Genomic DNA, 20,353 nt, shown 5'->3' with positions numbered 1-20,353 from the left:
CCTACATTCTCCTCCTTTGAAGTTATACTTTCAAAAAAAAAAAGGAAGAAAAAATTGTAAAATAATTTTAAAATAGTCTCATTCATTACAATAAGTTCCAATGTTTTAGATTTGCATTAGACGCGCTTAAAAGTAGTGGTTTGACTTTCCTGGTCAAAGGGTTTTCACAGACAAGAGTTAATTTTTAACAGAAAGCCCTGTACATTCTGCAAACAATTACTTCACTGAATTGTGAAACAAGAACAACCCCAAAAAGCTACAAGATTTACCAAAGACTCAATCTGCAGTCTTAAGGATCAGAAGAATCAGACTTAGGATGCATGTTATTTGTTTAAAATAGTATCAATAGAAAACTGTGCTCACAATGCAGCTTTACTTTTAGAGTATCTCCCAACTCTTGATAGTAAAATTCACGCTGTACTACCTATAAAGTGAATAAAAGTATTTCTTTCTAAAAATTATTATGCTAATTTCAAAACCTTGAGTAAAATGTGGTTTATTTCAGTTCACAAACCGTTTTAAGTTAAGGATGGTCCACTGCTGTTTTTAAATATAAATAAAACAGGATCAGAATCGGAATAGAATAGCTGAATTGGAAGGGACCTACCACAATGATCTAGTCCAACTGCCTAAGCACTTCAGAGCTGACCAAAAGATAAAGCATGATATTAAGGTCATTGTCTGAACCTCCGCTGACTGATGCAGCTTTGAGCCACATGTTCTGTCACTGGATCCCAGGGAGAAGAGCTCAGGACCTCCCTCTCCACTTCTCCTCATCAGGAAGCTGTAGAGAGCAATGAGTTCGCCCCTCAGCCTCCTTTTCTCCAAACTAGACAAACCCAAAGTCTTTAGCCACTCCTCACAGGACATTCCTTCCAGCCCTGTCAGCCAGCTTTGTTGCCCTCCTCTGGATGCATTTGAGGACCTCCACATCATTCTTAAATTGTGAGGCCCAGAACTGCACACAGCACTCGAGGTGAGGCCACAGTTTACCCCCATCTTTCTTATAAGCCCTCGTTAAGTACTGGAAGGCCACCATTAGGTCTCCCCAGAGCCTTCTCTCCTCCAGGCTGAACAACCCCAACTCTCTCAGCCTGTCCTCCTAGGGGAGGTGCTCCAGCCCTCTCACCATCTTTGTGGCCTCCTCTGGACTTGCTGTAATAGGTGCATGTCTCTCCTGTTCTGAGGACTCCAGAACTGGACACAGTACTCTGGGGAGGGTCTCACGAGAGCAGAGTAAAGGGGGAGAATCACCTCCCTCGACCTGCTGGTCACACTTCTTTTGATGCAGCCCACGATCCGTTTGGCTTTCTGGGCTGTAAGTGCGCATTGCCAGCTCACATCCAGCTTTTCATCCACCAGTACCCCCAAGTCCTTCTCTGCAGAGCTCCTCTCAATTCCATCATCCCCCAACGTGTATTGATACTGGGGGTTGCCCCGACTCAGGTTCAGGACCTCACACTTGGCCTTGTTGAACCTCACGAGATTCACATGGGCCCACTTCTCAAGCTTGTGCAGGTACCTCTGGATGGCATCCCTTCCCTCAGGCATGTCGACTGCACCACACAGCTTGGTGTCACCTGCAAACTTGCTGAGAGTGCACTCAATCCCACTGTTTATGTCACTGATGAAGATTTGGCATTTGTTCTTGTTCAATTTCATGCCACTGATGGCTACCCAATGCTCCAATCTATCTTGTCCCTCTGCAAGGCCTCTTGTCCCTCCAGAGTCAAAAGCACCTCCCAGCTTCGTATCATCAGCAAACTTGCTAATGGTATGATCTACTCCTGCCTCCAGATTACTGATAAAAAGTATTGAACAGAACTGGCTCTAGAATCGAGCCCTGAGGAACACCGCTGGCGACTGTAGCCCCATTCACAACCCTTTGCGCCCTGCCATTCAGCCAGTTCTTCACCCAGCACACCATGCACCTGCTCATCCTGCAGCTGGACAACTTGTCCAGAAGGATGCTGTGAGGGTCAGTATCAAAAGCATTACTAAAATCCAGAAAACTACGTTCGCCGCCTTCCCTTCACCCACTAGGCAGGTGACCTTATAGAGGGGTATCAAATCAGTTAGACTGGAACGTACAATGGGGGGGGAAAAAAAGCCACCCAGTTAGATGTTTAATACACTAAGAGCTATTCTCTCCGGTGCAGATCCTTGACATAAGAAAAATACCACAAAAAATACCTGCAAAAGTTTTGCCTGAGTGCTCAAGTGTTCTGTCAATCATATGTTTGCTTTAGCAGGAAAACACACAACCCTCTCATTGGCACACACAACCCTGCCTCCTCCTCTTTCCACCAAGGGCTACCCTTCCCCTGCCAAACTCTATGAATTCTCGTATTATGAACAGACAATTTCTCTACTTTTACCCAGTGACAGCTGTGTGCAACATTTGCTTTCTGACTGATGTCAGATTCTACACTGCAAATCTAGGAGACCTTTCTTAATGCCTCATCACAGGTGTAGTTCCATAACTTAACTGAGAATCCACACCAGCATTGTTTTCAATTATTTGGATAATATTTACAGTAAAGAAATTATATGCTCTACTTTTCAACATTCTTGTAATTTAGCACATGACAAAAGATGGTACAGGAAATTCAAGATGTTTGTAAACTCTAAAGTGACTAAACTTAATTATAATTCTAATCAAGGGACTAGCACAGAAACTTCTTGAGACATTCTGTCTGTTTTCTCATTAAAACAGCAGATGAAAAGTTTGCATGGAAGAAAAACTACACCTCTGTTCCTTCGGTTGCCTGAACTTAAAGTGACCTTTTGTGGGTTTTACTATTTAATAAATTCAATGATACCCCAAATTAAAGTGATTAAAAAACATTACTAGTTTTAATTTTTTTAAACAAAAACAAAGGAAATAATGATTTACCACAGCGTTATCACCAATTCAGGGTTGCCTCCAAATAGGAATTTAGGAACATAAGGTTACAGAGGTGACAATATTTAACAATTTTCCTTCTCCTTACTTTGAGCAATAACAAAAAACATAAATATTATTTTTCTGCTTGAAATGAACATGGAAATCTTCACAAGGTCTATATGACCACTCAATCAACATTTTTCTCTTTCTGACCATTTCTGCAAGAGGAAGCTTCCCTAAACAGAAAGGCTAACATGCAACTTAACCCCAAGCTGCAGGACAAGATAAAACTACTTTGTGTGTCCTAGAGAAGTTGTTCTTGATTGACATATCAAGACACCACCACACAGAGATAATTCTTAACCTGAGTAATCTTCACAGTCCTTCATCTAGTGTGGGCAGAAAAGCCATTTTTAGCAATTTCCACACAGCCAAGACAGCTATAATTCACACAATCCTAATGTTAACTTGAATTCATGCATATGCTCTCATTGAAGTATGTGACATTTCTTCTAATAGCTATAAAGGACAGAAAGTTATCTATCTCAGCTTAAGAAGTTACTGGTTCTCACCTGTTTTCGTTTGGATTGGAAGCTAGTAATATTCAGCACACTCCTGTCCACAGGCTAAGGTGGGGAAAAAAAGCCAAAATATTAGAGGACAGGTATTTTTCTAAGAGAGGGCTCCATCCAACAAAAACATGGGGGTTTAGTGATCAACTTACAGAAGACAGTGGACTAGAAACAGAAGACGGAATCCTTTTAGCGTCCTGTTGAAGAAACAGTGCAATAAATTAAAATGGACACTACATAAGGAAGATCTTCGTCCAATACTGGCACACTTACTATGTTTTTCAAACACATGGAATAAAATGGATTAAAACGAGTGCCACTTACTGCCAAAGGACTCGACATCTTCTCCAATGACTGCAAGATGCGCCGCGCTGTGGAACTTGTCACACCATAGGACTGCACACTCGCTTGTTTAGCTTTCACTTGTCTTCTTACTGGTGGCTGAAAAATTAGCATTGCAGACATTATGATGATTGATTTTCAGTTAAACATACATGTATTTTATGCTCTACGGCTACACTGATGATATAACCAATACTCTTGTGATAACAGAGGAAAATGCACCCTCCGGTCATTCAAGCCATGAAGAAGAAAATACACCCTACTGTCTTCACAGAAGTTTAAGTGGGGCCCCACGTATCTTGCACGCAGGATAAAGCAACAAAGAAATACTTAAATGTAAAAGGTCATAAAAGGGAAGATGTTAGGCCTGTAGGATCCCTGAAGCAGTAATCACGAAAACAGAACTGAAGCAAAGGTTTGCACTGCAAGTAACAAAACAGATCTTAGGCTTTCAGTAACAAAACAGATCTCAGTTTCATGATGGTGTAAGCATGCCATCTTAAAACCAACATATACAATCACCATCAGGAATTTCTAGTTTTACTTCTCTCGTTTCCTCCCTTCCCAAGATTAGTTGACTGCAGACCTTTTTACTCTGTTTAAAAAGTTAAAGACCTGATTTCAACTGTAACAGATCTAAACTTATTACACTGAAAAAGTAAACTGTTTTATTTAAATTACATGACTTTGAATATACTTTTTTTAAAAAAACTTATTTTAGTGTGACTTGTGACTTTTTTTTTTTTAAATTACGTTAAACCCCTCACGTAACTACATCATGCTTACCACACTGCTGTGCAAAGACAGGAAGCAGACCATAAAGCATGTAAAAAACACAAGCAAGACTCGCCATAATCAGCATGCAGCAACAAGCAAGCTAGTGTCTCCTTTAAACGCCCAGTATTTTGGTTCCTCTTTTCAGCATAATCCACATTTATTTTGTAAAAAATAAAAACAGCTGAACAAAGAACGCTCCCAGCTTACAGGAAGCTTTGAGTGTTCTGAAGTTTGATTTAATACCAAGTCAGAACAAACCACAAGTTTTCAGGGTTTCCTCTAAGTCAGGAACTTGTAGGTCCCCTTGTTCCATGGTAGAAACAGACTGCCAGAATAGGTTCAGCAAACTCTTATTATCAGCTCCTTAAATAAAGTTCCCTCTAACTTTTGATAATTTTTTTTCCTAAATAAAAGCCATTTTGATTTGAACACATTCCATCCGAAACAGATTTTATTGACTTCCCTTCAGATTCAACTCTAGCTACTGAGAGTTGTCAGTATTTTTAACTTGGTGGTTCATTTTAGAAAACAAAGAACTCTTAGGGGCAAGTAACTCTTTTCAAGAGTTATCTGAATGATATTAAAATAGAAAGCATTTCATTGTTTATCTTGAGACTGCATTTAGGACTGTGTGCCTCCTTTGAGGTACCAGAAGAGCAAAGGATCAGGAAAGTTGCCTTTTAGACACTACTGCAGTAAACAGTACACAGTTTTATACAATATATTCAACAGCATGAGTGCAGGCATGCTTGTGTAAGATCTACAGAAAAGTATCAGGCAGGTAGCTTTTGCTACTGTAAACACAAGTCTTCAAAGTTATGCCATCATTGTTTTTATTTACATGTTATTTTCACTATACAATAGAGTCAGAGACAGACAATGGCAGAAACTGGAATTTTTTGAAAGACTTAACAACAGAGGAAATCTCAACTACAAACAACTAGCCAGAACCTAAGATGCTCCTGTCATTCTTCTGCATTATGACAAGTCTTTCTGCGAAAACTGTTAAAAAAGAATTCAAACAGAAATTGTTCTTTTCTACTCTTGTAGGCTGAGAGGGCAAACAGGAAATATTGCCACATTTTCAGCTCCCTGCTCACAGCTCTTTTGGCAGTGCTAAAATACTGGATCTCTATTTCAATTACATTTTCTCTTGCACCACACTACTATTCTCATACCTGATACGGAGCAATTCGCGCTTTTGTCTCCCTTGCTGCTGCAGCTGCACCACCGTAAGTGGTCTTTCCAGGGTAAAATGGAGAATCCCCAAGCTGGCTTGTCTTAAAGACAGAAATGTTTCCAAGTGACTACAGAAAGGTATTATGATAAGTGGTTAGTAAAATGACTACACAGTCAAATTGATTAAAATTAATAATACACAGTACTTACAGGAGAGGGAGATCCAAAAGCAGATAAATTGAATGCAGGTTTTTTAGAGCTAGCTGCAGGATGTTGTGATAGGGAATGAGATCTTTCAGCTTCTGCGGACCAAAGCAGTGGTCCTGAAGTATTTTTTGAAACTGTGATATCTGCCAAAATGACACATGCTATATGTAAATGCTTTGCATGCATAGAGAACTTTAATATTAAAGATCACACTAACTCCAGAGTTCATTAATATAGAAAAGCAAGTCTTACAGAATGAAAAAGTCCCCTAACACTCATTTCTCCAGCACTCTAACCTTCAGAGTTCTTCAAACAGATCAATTTCACATATGGTACGAAAATCAAGCATCAATTCTGAACTTCAAATCTGTTCACAGAACTGCAAATACATAATAACCTTTCATCATCTTTCAAAAGCATGCCCAAGTTAATAGTATGCTCCCAATGCAGAGCAAATTTTATTCTTTCTTAAAAGGGAACTGCATAAACACTGGTGCATCTATAATGATGCAAAGTTTTCCCTATGTTGGTAAAGGGTTGGAGGCTATCATAGGTCAGAAGTGCATAGGTCTTAAACCTGAAAAATTTCCCACAGGCTGAACTAAGAGTAAACGACCAGTTTTCCATGGATGTTTTACGGAGACACCAGAAAGCTCTAGTAAACTCGCATTATATTACTAAACCCCAGCAACACAGAATCATAGAACGTTTTGGTTTGTCAGGGACCTTAAAGATCATCAAGTTCCAACCCCCTGCCACAGGCAGGGACACCTCCCACTAGACCAGGTTGCTCAAAGCCTCATCCAGCCTGGCCTTGAACCCCTCCAGGGATGGGGCATCCACAGCTTCTCTGGGCAACCTGGGACACTGCCTCACCACCCTCACAGGAAAATATTTTTTCCTAATATCTAATCTAAATCTACCCTCTTTCAGCTTAAAACTGTTACCCCTCATCCTATCACTACACTCCCTGACAAAGAATACCTCCCCATCATCTCTCCTGTAGCCCCCTTCAAGTACTGGAAGGCTGCAATAAGGTCTCCCCGGAGCCTTCTTTTTTCCAGGCTGAACAACCCCAACTCTCTCAGTCTGTCTTCATAGGAGAGGTGCTCCAGCCCTGTGATCATCTTTGTGGCCATCTACACTGAACTGTAAAACATGTTCTCCAGAGAACTTGCTGAGCATGCCTCAATCCCCATTTATATGGGGGACTAGAAGAAGCTGCAAACCTGCTGCTTGCCCTTTCTCAGTGAGATAGTCTAGGTCTCCATCAACATCAATACAATATTTTTTTTTTTTTACTTTAAAATGGTGTACATTCCTTACAGAATTCAGCAGAAGACATGGCAGTACTGACAACTGATGCCTTCTACCAAGAAAGGTCAAAAAAGCAGCCCAAAACTTCTTAACTCAGAATGGCTCCTTTATTGACTTCCAGTGAAAACACAGGAGAACATCTTGTGTTTCTATGTGTCACCTGTATTTATTCTCATTTAACAAGCTGTCAGTTAGATACTCTGTCACTCTTCCAAACAACCTAGCTGTGAAGCTACAGCGAGCCATCTTCGGTTCCTACTATCCCACTTCAAGATTTAGATATAACCTAGCTAAAAGTGTATTTATCAGCACCAACTCTTTGTAACATCCAGGTCTCACAAATGTATTCCAAAGCACATTTGTATTAAAAAGGTGACAAGATTACAGAATTCTGAAATACTAAAAATTAAATTTAATTCTAAAATCCAAAGCTGACATTCACCTACTTTACTTACTAAGGTGATGTGAAATATTAAAGAATGAAAAGTACTTCATGTTACCAAAAAATCAATTACAGAGCATGAAAAGTACCTTTATCAGATGCTCTAGAGGAAAAGCCACTGGTTGTTGAGATGTTATCATCATCATGCTGAGAGGTAGAATCTTTTATTTCTTTTACAAGAGACAGTCCAGGACTGCCAATGCCAAGTGAAGAAGATGTAGAAGGCTGACAATGTGGTACTGTGGAATCCAACACGGTACAGTTCAAATGGCTCCGATGAAGAGAGGGCCTTGTTAATGCATCTGAGAAGTTCAACGCAGATCTACTTGTGGATGGTTCTAACCAAGAACAGGGACACAATTAGCTTTCCTATAGGCAAGCTCACGGAAGCCAAAACCTGTTCTCTATCAACAGTCATGCTATTGCCAAGTTCTAAGCACAAAAATAGAGAAGCCGAATTTAACTTCTTCCTCATCCAGATAGAGTTTCATCTATCTGTCCGATTACAACAGCAACACTGCTTGCAATACGGAGTATTGATGTCACATTAAGTAGTAGTTAACAATGAGGTTTTACGACACCAAATTCTGACCCCATGCTCAAGTGCTCTAACACTGGGTCTTTCACTAAAATTAAATATGTATGTTTCTTCTTCTGTAGATAAAGCTTGCAATAAGTTTTCCAAAATTTGAGATTACACGGCAAGTTACAGACAACGGTGCAGTTCATATAATTTTGTAACAACGATGCTGTTAATCTCAATACATACCATGAAAATGTGTATTTCAAGAGACTTTTGGGAGTTTTGTTTTGGTGTTGTCGTCCTCCCTCCCAAATTCTACCATATCAGGTCATGCTACAGGCAAAGCATTATCTCCTACCCATTAACCATTGAGATTTGGGCACAAAGGACAAGTTAGCATCATGGCCTCAGCTGCAAGATGGCCATTTTTTCCTCATGAACCAAAGGTTCTGTAAACATTGCCAGTGTCCTGCAAGAGGTGGTCTCACAGCTCCAACCTGCCACATGAATACAACAGCTACTAATGGATACCTTGCCTGATATCCACGTAGAGCCCACAGTCTCCCCCAAGAATTCCAGGTATGAACATGATTTTGAGTCACCATCCTCTTGATGTTTGCACTGAAGCTTAAACTAGCTAGGTCAATCTTCATAACTACCGCAGTACTAGTAATTAGTTCTCCAAAGCACTGGTAGTTTTTTAGGACTGCCTTGTTTGAGAGACAGTGTTATGAGGCTGCAGGCTGGCCAAGCAAAGGAATACAGGCTCTAGCACATTGGTACCTCTGAGCTGAAGAAACAGGCTTTCTAAATTTGCAATAATAATAATAACAGAAAAATCTTATTATTAACTATACAAGAAAGATTGGTCTACAACATCCACAGACTGAACAGAAGCTACTGCAGGTTCTAGGGTGTCCACCTGCTCCTGATTTCCTGGAGCTGGAAAGTTTGCTGTGCAGCTGTTCTTACTGAAACGTTCTTTCACACAGTACTTCAGGAAAACCAACACGTGTTCTTCATTCATGAAGACCTTCTCTATTCCTTTATCCAAACTTATTCTCAAGCTACAGCTACACAGAAAGCAGTAAAACTCCTTATTTACAATTAGATGACATTGGTGACAAAGGTTATTTCCTCATTATTTTTCATTCTGCCAACAGAAGCAACTGACTGTCCACACAGATGGTTACATATGTGTGCTCAGACAAAACTCCTCTCCTTATTAAATTCCACAAAACTGCTAATTTAAGAGAGATTCAAATGAGAGTATATGCAAATTTACAGAGAACTACAGAATCTGTGAGAGGCATAGATATAAAACACAGATTAATCTTTTATATTGTAAAGTAAGGGGTTGCAAACTTCTTTGACAAGTGTCCAAATAGGTTTTCAAAGGCCCCACACTAGCCATGCACACACCTTAATGTTACCAAATATTTCAAAAAGAATAATATCATAAACCAAGTTCTCCCGTTCTTCATTAAACTAACAAGGAACTTCACTAAACAGATTGAAGAAGACCAAAGGAAAAAAAAAAAATCAGGACATTAGAAGGAATTTTCCTCCGGCATTCTAGCATCTGGTCTTTTGTTTTGAGGACAACAAAACAAATTAATGTTTTTCATACCTTAGGCAATTAGATAGACTTTCATTCCAGACCTTTTAAGAAGAAAATGTAACCCAGCACACTTGCAAAGGAGCATTATCAATATTTTGCACCTGGCTAATTGACTACTGAAGTTAACTGATGACTTCCAAGAGCTTTAGGACACCCTCCAGCACATTTCACAATTACGTTTATAGTTTAAAGCTAAGACAGTTTCACAAACAGTTGTTGAGGTTTTTTTGTTTGGTTTTTTGGGGGCCTTTCGGTTTTGTTTTATGTAGGGGATTTTTTGTGGGTTTTGGTTTGGTTTTGTTTTGGGGGTTTTTTTGGGTTTTGGGGTTTTTTTTTAATTCTGTCAAAACGCTCCTTCCAGCTTCCCTTAGAAATTCAGATTCAAAACTAGAAATCTGTGAATAAATACAGATGGCAAGAATACTAAATGATGTTTCACATACCTTCTAAATTAATTCTTGCTGATTCAGGCGTGACTCTCTCATCAATCACTATGCTATCTTCATTTGCATAATCATGGTGATAGCTTACTGGATTCTCTTCCTGGTTTGTAGATTCATTTGTATCCACACATTCATCTTCACTTCTGTTGAAATACTTCTGTAACCATCCTGGTACAATGTTTTTCATCGATTCTGTCACTCTGCTGATGAGTCCCTGCTTCAAAGAAAAAACACTTGTCAATTACAGAAACACAGTCAACAGCATACGCTGGGATGCAACTCTGCACAGATCTTGAAGACAGACATTAGATAGCAATTCTAAAAATTGATATTCAGGACAAGAATAAGATAGAGGGGGCTGATCTTCATAGGATCCAACATACGATCTCTATACTTCTAGAACACACATGACAAAAATTCACCTAACATTGATTTACAGTTACTAACCTATCCGTTTCTGCACTTCCCAGTGACCTTGGCAATGTTCAAAATTCTGAAATTTCAGCCAAAGTTCACCAGAGGCTTGTCAAGTCACTAGGTCATCAGGAAATTCTATTTCTAAATAACTACTGATGTACGTACTTTTTTTTGAGGACTCTTCCTCTTAACACCTTCACTTGAAAAAACATCAAAAACAAGCTCAGCAATTATCTACAGTGATAGTGATGACCGTAATAGCTGCTAAAATTGCTGAACTTAAATATTTCTAATTTTTCTAATGCTGAACTACAGTAACAACATGGAAAAAAAAAAACACAGTTACGCCCTGAACAGTCAGGGTATCCTGAAAGCAATCCTGGAGGAAACAGCTACAGTTGAGTAAACAGATGCCTTACTACAGGACTGTTAAATAGATCAATTTTTGATCATATGTCATGGTACGTTCAAGTTTTGGATCTCCAAACCTTAATATTCCACAATTACTGAATACATAAAAGCCATTTCTATTTTGCTGTTTAACAATTATTTGCAATCCTTACATTCTAAGTTCAATAAATATTTATCTACCATTTTGTTTTAGGCAGTCACTTATTCCCCACCACGTGCTCAAAATTTCAACACACCTTCCTGTCAAATCTCAACCCTGCACAGCAGATCGCGTGCAGCACTCAGCTCCCTCCCTCTTTACACTGACTGCAGCCACAGACCCAGCTGCGAAACTCTGCAAGCAAACGTGAAAGCTAACTCAGCAATTTTAGCACTTGGGAAACTGAAAAGTAACAAGCGTTAAACAGACTTCTGTTGAACTCCACGGTCAGCTGCTAACTCATGTACCCAAGGCCCTAGCAAGGTACTTAGATATTTTTCTGGGTTTAGGCAACAAAATTTTCTAGTCAAAATTATCATTCAGGTGTAGTATATCGAGAATATTCTTTGAACATATAATAGTCCAGTAAACAATTCTGAAACAAGAACTCTGCTGTATTCAACTTTCTTAAAAAAATCAGCACACAAATGAAAAAAGCAGCCCATGGTAACACAAACACCAACTTACCGGAGTCATAAACAAGTTAGACACCCTTGAATCTGGAGTTAAGAGGGGAGCGGGAAAAGACAAGGAAGTGAAGGTAGAAAACAAAAAGCCTTTTCACTGAAAGAAAACCATTTTAATTTACAATTTGACATTTTTCATAATGATCTGTAATTTAATCTTGTACTTGCAGAAAAAATAAATATCGAGGGGCACGTTACACCACACAGAATACGGCATAATAAACACATCCATCACAATTATCACACTAAGATGCACACACCTATGCCATGCTCAGGATGTTGTTGCTATTCTACATAAATACTAAGCCTCAACTTTCCAACAAAAACTACTAACTGCGTGTAAGACCAGAGTCCACAAACAGTTCAGTGCACAGTACCAGCAAAGAGGCAGTCCCTACTCCTCCACTAGCTCCTCATTTCCACCTTTCCCTGTGACACACTGTCCTCCTTTTTTGGGACAAGTATTTTGCCACTATGAATAAAAGCATATAAGGAACTCACAGGAGTTAAAATCTGCCAAAATGAGCAAATGGTCAGGACACAAACTGCATCCAAGGCAATGCTCTTTCCAAAAAGCTAAGCACTAGCACGTTCAGTATTGATGGAGAGTTTTTCCACCAGAGAATAGATAATATTGGCCATATGCTGAAGAAATCCTCCCAAGACTGAAAGCTACCCAAGGCTCAAGATGGAAGAAGTCGTAGGCATCCAGAAGAGTAAACACAGAATCATCAGTAATCCAAATGAGTAAGTGGAGAACCTAGCTAGACTAATAATTAACCAAGATGACATTTTACCATCTATAGGCAAAACCAGACTGGTTTGACCCTTTCTTGCATATGGCAGCCTTGACTATGACCAAGCTGGGTAACACAGGGTAACTTCCCAAACCGATCCAGAAGCTGGAACTCGCTCAGCACAGCCGTATTGTAGCAAGTACTAATAGCCTGCTCAATCTGGCTTAGGCACAGTGGAAGACAAGAAGCGTAGTTTTATGCTCCAGAATACTGCTGGCCTAGTGACAAAGCAAGGAAAAGCAAAACATGTGGAAATGCACCTCCATTTTCTGTCTGCTAAATGAAAATATTGACTAAAGGCAATGTGAAAGAACTACGCAGGCATTCTGAACGAGCCATCGAACAACACAGATCTTGCTATTTAAAAGCCACCTCCCTCCTAAAAGTAAGCCACACACCACAGGTACACCCATTCACATACACACACACACACACAAAAAATATCAAGAAAATGAAAATTTCCTTACAGCATCTCCTGGCTGCCCATCACAGCCAAAAGCCAATCAACAAAGCACCATGGCTGGATTCCTGTCCAAGTCAGGCAGTTGAGGTACCACTGACCAACTACACTTTTAAACATGGATGCTCTGTATGCTTGCCAGGACATTTCTGCAAAGTGTCATGCCTTACATTGGCTTAAAAGCTGCATTTTAATCTTACCCTCACTCCCCAAACAGGCATCATTAATCCTTCTAGAAGGCTGACAGGAATCCCGCACATCTCAGGGATGCAAACAGATCTTCAGAGATGAAACACAAAAGAAACAGCACAACTCTAACAGGCATATCCCTCCAGCAAAATCTGAGCGGACTGCTCAGGATCCCTATCTCCTTGTCCTGTTTTCGGACACAATTATGGACCAGTCCCTTTAAAGAACACTTTAGTTCACTACTGCTACACCGAACACACTAGTGCACAAGAACATTTCTAGATCCCAGCCCCAGGTTCGGAGAGAAGGAAGCGGCGCTTGCATGCAGCTTTAATGCTCATAACTCATCATTTCTAGAGGCCACAGAGGCACCAAACTTGAAACATGAAACAGCAGAAGATGCTATGAGGCAATCCTGACTGCACGTAGCAGTGCTTTAGTCAGTGAGCATGTTTTAGTTCTTAACTGACTGATCTGAGCAGTCTGAGAGCTGCACATCTTAAATGCACTCATACTCTATTCTCATCCTAAAATATCAGCATTTTTCAGAAAAGGAAAAAAATCCAGCAGCTTACAACAGTTTTTCAAATTCTGTCCATCAACCTAAGTGTCTGCAGCTCTGCTAGATATATCTAAGTCTATGTATACAAACACCACAGCAACAGTAACTACAGTTACTCCAGGCATATTGCCTTGGGATGCAGCTCTGAGCAAAAGATACGTAGATAGACATACTAACCAGTAAACAGGTTATTTACTACTTTTACTACTTTAAAATACCACTTCTTCAAGAGATTTATATAAAGAAAAAAAAATCAATAGGTTACGGTCACAGTTCGACTTCCAAACTTAAAAACAGGATATTTCTTGGCTAAAAATATTTACAGACTAGGACAGTTTTCCCAGCTCATAAGGGTCTTTCACATAGCATAGAGGGGGGAAAAGTGCTGTCAGGAGTACTCAGCAATGATGCATTACCGGAAAACATCTACTTTTGTAATTGAGTTGGTTGCAGTCTGAGAGGCTTAAGTAAATCCCACTATACAACACAGGACATACTAAAAAAATTATATGTAAATTATATAAAGGTCATACATGAACATAAATTTGTCAGAGATGCAAAATACACAACTGGATAAAAGAAACAATTTCCACTTCACTGTATGCACACCTCGGAAAAGCATCAAGTTTTTACCTCCAGGCCTCTGAGAGATTTCTTTGCTTCCCATTTCAAAGTTCAAGTTATTAAAACATATGAACCAGAAAGTCCTCAAAAAGAAAACCTGCACCTAACAGTGAAGTTCACTGAGATAGAGCAGATCAATCTAACCACTTCCAGCCATCAAAAAGGAATTTTTGTGCTTTCTCCATCCTCCATGGTTACCTCATGCCAGCTCTGGCGCGCACAGCAGACAACTCTCCGTGCTAGCTGAATTAATCTGGCAAAAAGTACACATTTATTTTTTGGATTAATGAGTTCAACTGGCTCAGTGCACCAGAGGGAGCAAGATCAGGCAGCCAGGATGAGAGGAAGAAGAAACAGAACTTCTCCCTTCTGTGTTTGCAGTGCCATTAAAGAGATCACCCCTTTCTCCTCTTCGCCTCACCCTTCCCTTGTGCTGCCGCTAGCACATACACACAGCCAAGCGACAAACTGTGTCAGGGCTCTGTCAAACAGATCCATCCAAAAATACATCTACAGACGGTGACGGTGAAGACTACCGCCCAGGGGCATCAGGTTGCTGGTCCAGCTCATCATGTGGCTGCATGGGTGCTGATGCAAAAGCAGGAATAGAAACGGAAACAGAACATGATCGTCTCTTGCAGCCGCACAGACTTTAGACTGGCTTGAACTCTGCTTTTGCTATTTAGGGAGTGGTTTCAATTTGGATGTGGGACAGCAGAGTTTGATATTTCATTTAGAAAAAAAAACAATAAAAGTTATGACAATATGAACAATATGTTACAGGAATTACATTAATTATGGAACATTTGAAAAACAACAATTTTATTTAAGGCAAGTGGACTAATTCAGATTTATTTCTAAAAGACATGAAGAAGGGATTATGATTCCAGATGCCAGCGTACTTCCTTCTTAATGCTTGAAGTGAGCCTTGTTTTCTTTAGTCTGGTTAGCTTTAGAATAAACATCCCAGGGAAATTCAGGTGCTATTTCACATGTTGACACTGCTTGCACATCTGTACATCTGAGCACAGAAAGCTAGCATACGCTCTGATAGATAAATCTGTGTCTGCCCCACTAGGTTAAATCCTTGTGATGCTGAACGGTTCAACTTCAGTTGACAGAGTGACAACACTACAGAAGAGAGCACCAAGTACAAAGCACCTTTCTTCCTTTCTTGTAGGAAGCAGTACACTAGGCTCTAATCCTCAGCAGCGATCAGCGATGGGCACTGTAAATCACTGAGCATACATTCAGTGTTACGCATCAAGACAAAAATCTACCAGCATCAAAACCAAAACATGTAAGATTAAGGAGACTTACTTGCACTTACAACTTTGCAAGCAGTTTTAAAGGAGTTCATTGTTAATCTAAGAAGGGAGTCTAAGTACAGTTAATATTTTTTATTGAAAGACTGCCACACTTATGCAGCGCGCCTGCAGCTAAGTTTCATAGACAGTATGTAAAATTACACTAATTAAAATGCTGCTCAGACTCTTTTTTCTTTTTCTGTAAGGCAACCCTAGCCTAAACTGATTACTTTTACTTAAAAAGTAGAACAATAGTTAAACCAACATGGCATCAGGATAATACACTCCGACATAACCACACAGCCAAGAAGTTTAAAGTGTTCAAAATCAGAATGATCAAGAAATACACTTTCCACAGCACCAGATGGTCTTTACAAGGACACTAGTACAAATTACCAGACGTATGATAACACATAATTTATATTTAGGATTTAAATACAGAATCTAGCCACTTTGCCTAAAAGCACTCACAAACAAACGTGGTATCACAGGCTAACCTATGGCACATAGAAGTGAGGACACGTTATGTATGTAAAAGACAAGCAAGGGCAGGCCAAATTCTGCAACAACTCCTGAAGCAACGGGTAAATGCCATCCAAGAACAACTCACAGCTTGCTGATGTCCATCCCCATGTCCAATGCTTTCTAGTGCAGACAAGGCTTTATGAGTAACTTCAAGCAAATTTCACAAAATTAAGTACTTATTGCTACAAAATTTCATTCCTGCCACTTTAGAGTGGCACTCCAAAATAAATCACAGTCTTTAAACAAGAAGACTGGAATCCAATTTTTAAATTAAATGTGGTGTTAGCAAAAGATAGCAAAGTACTCTCATGCTCCCTCTGAAATATCTTTTCTAGACATGCTCATCTGTAAGCTGAGCTGACAAGATGACGTGCTAGTGGTTTCGCAAAATGTAATACGTCAGTCCTGTTGCACATTCAATATGTTACACTATTCACAAATTTGAACATGTGAAGTCAGAAAGAGGCAACCAAAGATTCATCTTTATTCTCTGTGACCATCTGATATTTTAGCAAAACTCAAAGCCTTCCTACTTTTAAAGTGTCACGCGTAGACATTGCCTAGCGTATCAAAGCTAAACATCACCATTCATCTGAAACAGCAGCTACTGTAATCACTTTAATTAGGACACATTCAAGCCTGTTGCATACGTTTTCTGATTAGGTTTTAAAAACCAGAAGAATTGGTGCCTAGGAGAAACTAAAACACTGACTCTCAGGCACAGCTGCTTTAGCTGCAGCGGCAGCAGTTGTTATTTACATTCTTTGACTTTTTAAGGTAGTATTCGGAAACCATAAAGCCCAGGTAGGCTCACCTCTGCTGCAGAGCAGCGATCTTCAGTCATAAGCGGCAGCAGTGTCTTTCTGGCCATGATTTTTCATCACAGCTCAACTGACAGAACCAAGAGCATCTCACAAATACATAACCAGGATCTCCAAACACTGTTCTTTTACCAATAAGAGTTGCCATTGCACATAGAGATTTTTTTTCAGTGATTGAAGGTAATGGCAGCTACAAATCTGTATATATTTTACAACTCTGTAAAGCAAGCTTAATAATGAATACTAAAGGCTGACTTTAGAACTGTTATAGCTAAATTTAACATGTATCTTCTTGCACCACAGTAATTCCCTAATACAGCTACATTCAAACCAGTTTAAACCTTGCTTACATCTGCTTAGCTCAGGATGACAAACTACAAATGCACCTGTATCACAAGCTTGCACACAGTGGTATAGTTTTTCATCGACAATTTAATATTTTGTTATTGTAAATATTTCAATGCCTCACTAGACCTGCAATCCAGTCTCAAAGAAAACATCAGTTAAACAGCTTAAGTCTTTTTTTTTTTTTTTACTTTTAGTTTTTTTACTATTTTTTTACTTTTCATTTTGGAGGTCACCAGACCTTGAGCTCTAACAGGGGAAGGGCTCATGAGACTCATTTGCTTCAAAAAAGACTCTGATTCAAAAAACAATCATAACTAAAAGCAAAGTCAGCCAGCTTTCCAGGACACACTCACACAACTCCTTCCAACAGCAGAGCTACGGAGACACTAATAAACAACCTCAGAAAGGACAAATAAATTTTTTCTACCAGCACACATATTGGCAGAGCTAGCATCTGTGCTGAAACTGTAGCTGTAGGACATCAGTGCACATTGGTGTCCACGTGTTGGCATACACATATTTTCCTAACAAAGGTGAGTGTAAAGATGAACTTATGCTTACTTTTAAAAGCTTAGTGGTCACAACCAAGCCAAACACACACACAAAGGCACTGTAATTAAATGCAACATGCAATTATGAGATGAGTTATAGAAACTCAAAGGAAACTCCCCCCTTGGAAATATTATTACTGCTTCCCCAATATGACAGCTTTAGTGATGCTGCATTTCCTAGACAAAGGAGAGAAAAAACTTTTGAAGTCTCTTCTTGTCAGAGGAAGTGGAACGTATTTCTAAACTCTCCAACAAAACCAAAGAAGAGCAAATATCACAGCTAAGAGAAGATCTTTTATTTAATAAGTATTTTTGTACAGTAATCTAGAATACCACGATGACAAATACTGTATCAGCAAGTTGCAAAACTACTTATGCTCCAGGCAAAGTCAAACAAGCTAGTTCATACTTGCCTTCACTCAGTTTTAAGATGGTCCAACGGACTGGGCTTAAAGTGGTTTAGAGAGTATGTACTTACCCTGTCCCTTCCACTTCTCTCTCCAGAGGTGGTGGTAAACAGCTGTGAATAACACTACCTTCAAGCAGCTTAACTGTTAGCAAAAATTAACATCTCTCTGGCTTAAAAGGGGTATTGTACCTTCCATTTAGACAGTCATAACAGGCAGATAAGACCTGTTTAGGCATAAGGAGAAAGCAAGTCAAGACTTCTAAGCAGCACTATAAATAAAAATATAATAAAATAAAATGTGGAATGTAGTAGCAAGAAGGGAACATACCCGGCATGAGAGATCTGTACACGGGAAAATAAGAAATATGTCCAAATTTAGGGCAGTTATTCATGCAACTGCATAGATAAGTAATTTAATACCCTAAAAAGTAATTTAAAAATCTGCCTAATGGCTACAGTTCTTCATTAAAAAATTTTGTGGGCACTTAATAATTCTTCAGCATTGAGGACTTACATTGAATGTTACAAAAAGCACCAAGCAGAGTTTTCATTATATTGTCTTAATCGTACATACCAAGAAACATACACTGAGGAACATCTCCTCCCCCTTCTCACATGACTGCATAAATATCACTATTCAACATATTGTAGATGCACAACAGCTACACAATAAATACTGGATTGATTACACAGAACATTAAAGAGATAGCAAAAACCCCCACAGTTCTTGCAAAGCAGAAAAATTTAAAAGCGTGTCACATGACCTATCACTAAAAAAAACAGAAGACACTAAAAAAAATTTTTCTGGAAAACAATAACCCTAGAGAAAAGCCTCTTAGCTATTCTCTTCCTGAGGGCAACTTTGCAATTTACTCTAGACAAAATGCAACAGTGAGATGGAGGCATTATTTCTTCCCTCAACAAGCAGCATAACCCTGAAGACAGAATTAGAGGATGGCCCAACAAAGGGATTTCCAGCCCAGAGGAACATTGACATTTATGCTGAAACAACACCTCTTTGCATGCTCTGTGGTCCAACAGCAGCACTGACAGAACCACGCACACACAGAGGCTGTACAGCACCCCAGAGGTCACCTACCCCAACCTCGTGCTCAGAGAAAGGCCAAGAAAAGCAGGTCGCCCATGGCTGTGACCACTTGGGTTTTGAGCAGCTCCAGGGATGGAGACCTCTCCAGGAAGTTCTTCCAGCATGTTGGCTATTCCCACAGTTTAAAGATCTTTTTCTAATATGAAACCAGAATTTCTGTTTTTGCAACTTGAGTCCATTGTCTCTTTTCCTACTCCTATGAACCTCCTAGAAGAGCCTTGCCTCACCTTCTCTATGTTCTCGTTAGGTATTTGCTCTTCTTAAACTGAACACACACAGCTCTCTCAGCCATGCGCCTCAGCCCCCTCATGGTTTTGGTGGCCCTCAACTAGACTCATTCCAAAAGTCAACATCTTTTTTTGTACTGGAGGCCAGAATTGGATACGACACTCCAGATGCAGTCCTGGAAGTGTTGAATAGAGGAGAAAAACCACCTCCCAACTTAACATCCTTCCCACATTCTGCCCAGTATGCTGTTGGCCTTCACCTCAAGGTCATGCCGTTGACTCAGGTTCAACTTGCCACCCAGCAGGTATGTGAGGTTGTTTTGTCCCAGGTGAAGGAGTTAGAATTTGCCTTTGTCAAATCTCATGAGGTTCCTGGCAGCCCATTTCTGTTGAGATCCCTCAAGGGCAGCCCTATCCTTCATGATACCATGAGGCTGACATTCCTCCAAGGTTTCACACCATCTGTGAACATGTTGAGGATGCATGCCATTCCTTCATCCCAGGTTGTTAACAAAGACACATAACAGTATGAGCCCCAATATCAACCCCTGAGAGGCTTTATCAGCAATTGGCTGCCACTGGAACTTTGTACTGATGATCACAACCCTTTTGAGGTCATGG

The 20,353-nt window shown here is 39.8% G+C and overlaps 1 protein-coding gene across 1 annotated transcript in view; it reads right to left on the bottom strand.

The window, feature by feature from the left end:
• The window catches only part of NUP153 (nucleoporin 153kDa), a 39,367-nt gene extending 19,758 nt beyond the window's left edge, over positions 1 to 19,609 (bottom strand). Inside the window, exons 1-9 of the mRNA XM_010079040.1 lie at positions 19,497 to 19,609; positions 13,262 to 13,340; positions 10,311 to 10,524; positions 7,813 to 8,061; positions 5,968 to 6,107; positions 5,757 to 5,885; positions 3,784 to 3,900; positions 3,612 to 3,656; positions 3,460 to 3,513 (exon numbers count right to left, since the gene is read on the bottom strand). Coding sequence (XP_010077342.1) covers positions 3,460 to 3,513; positions 3,612 to 3,656; positions 3,784 to 3,900; positions 5,757 to 5,885; positions 5,968 to 6,107; positions 7,813 to 8,061; positions 10,311 to 10,524; positions 13,262 to 13,340; positions 19,497 to 19,609 — 1,140 coding nt within the window. The remainder of the gene's footprint in view (positions 1 to 3,459; positions 3,514 to 3,611; positions 3,657 to 3,783; positions 3,901 to 5,756; positions 5,886 to 5,967; positions 6,108 to 7,812; positions 8,062 to 10,310; positions 10,525 to 13,261; positions 13,341 to 19,496) is intronic.
• Positions 19,610 to 20,353: the final 744 nt, after the last annotated feature.

This window comes from Pterocles gutturalis, unplaced genomic scaffold (genome assembly GCF_000699245.1).
Source record: "Pterocles gutturalis isolate BGI_N339 unplaced genomic scaffold, ASM69924v1 scaffold30208, whole genome shotgun sequence".
Taxonomy (NCBI): Eukaryota; Metazoa; Chordata; class Aves; order Pterocliformes; family Pteroclidae; genus Pterocles; species Pterocles gutturalis.
The sequence above is the reverse complement of the archived record's forward strand: the minus strand, read 5'-3'. Positions and strand labels throughout refer to the sequence as shown.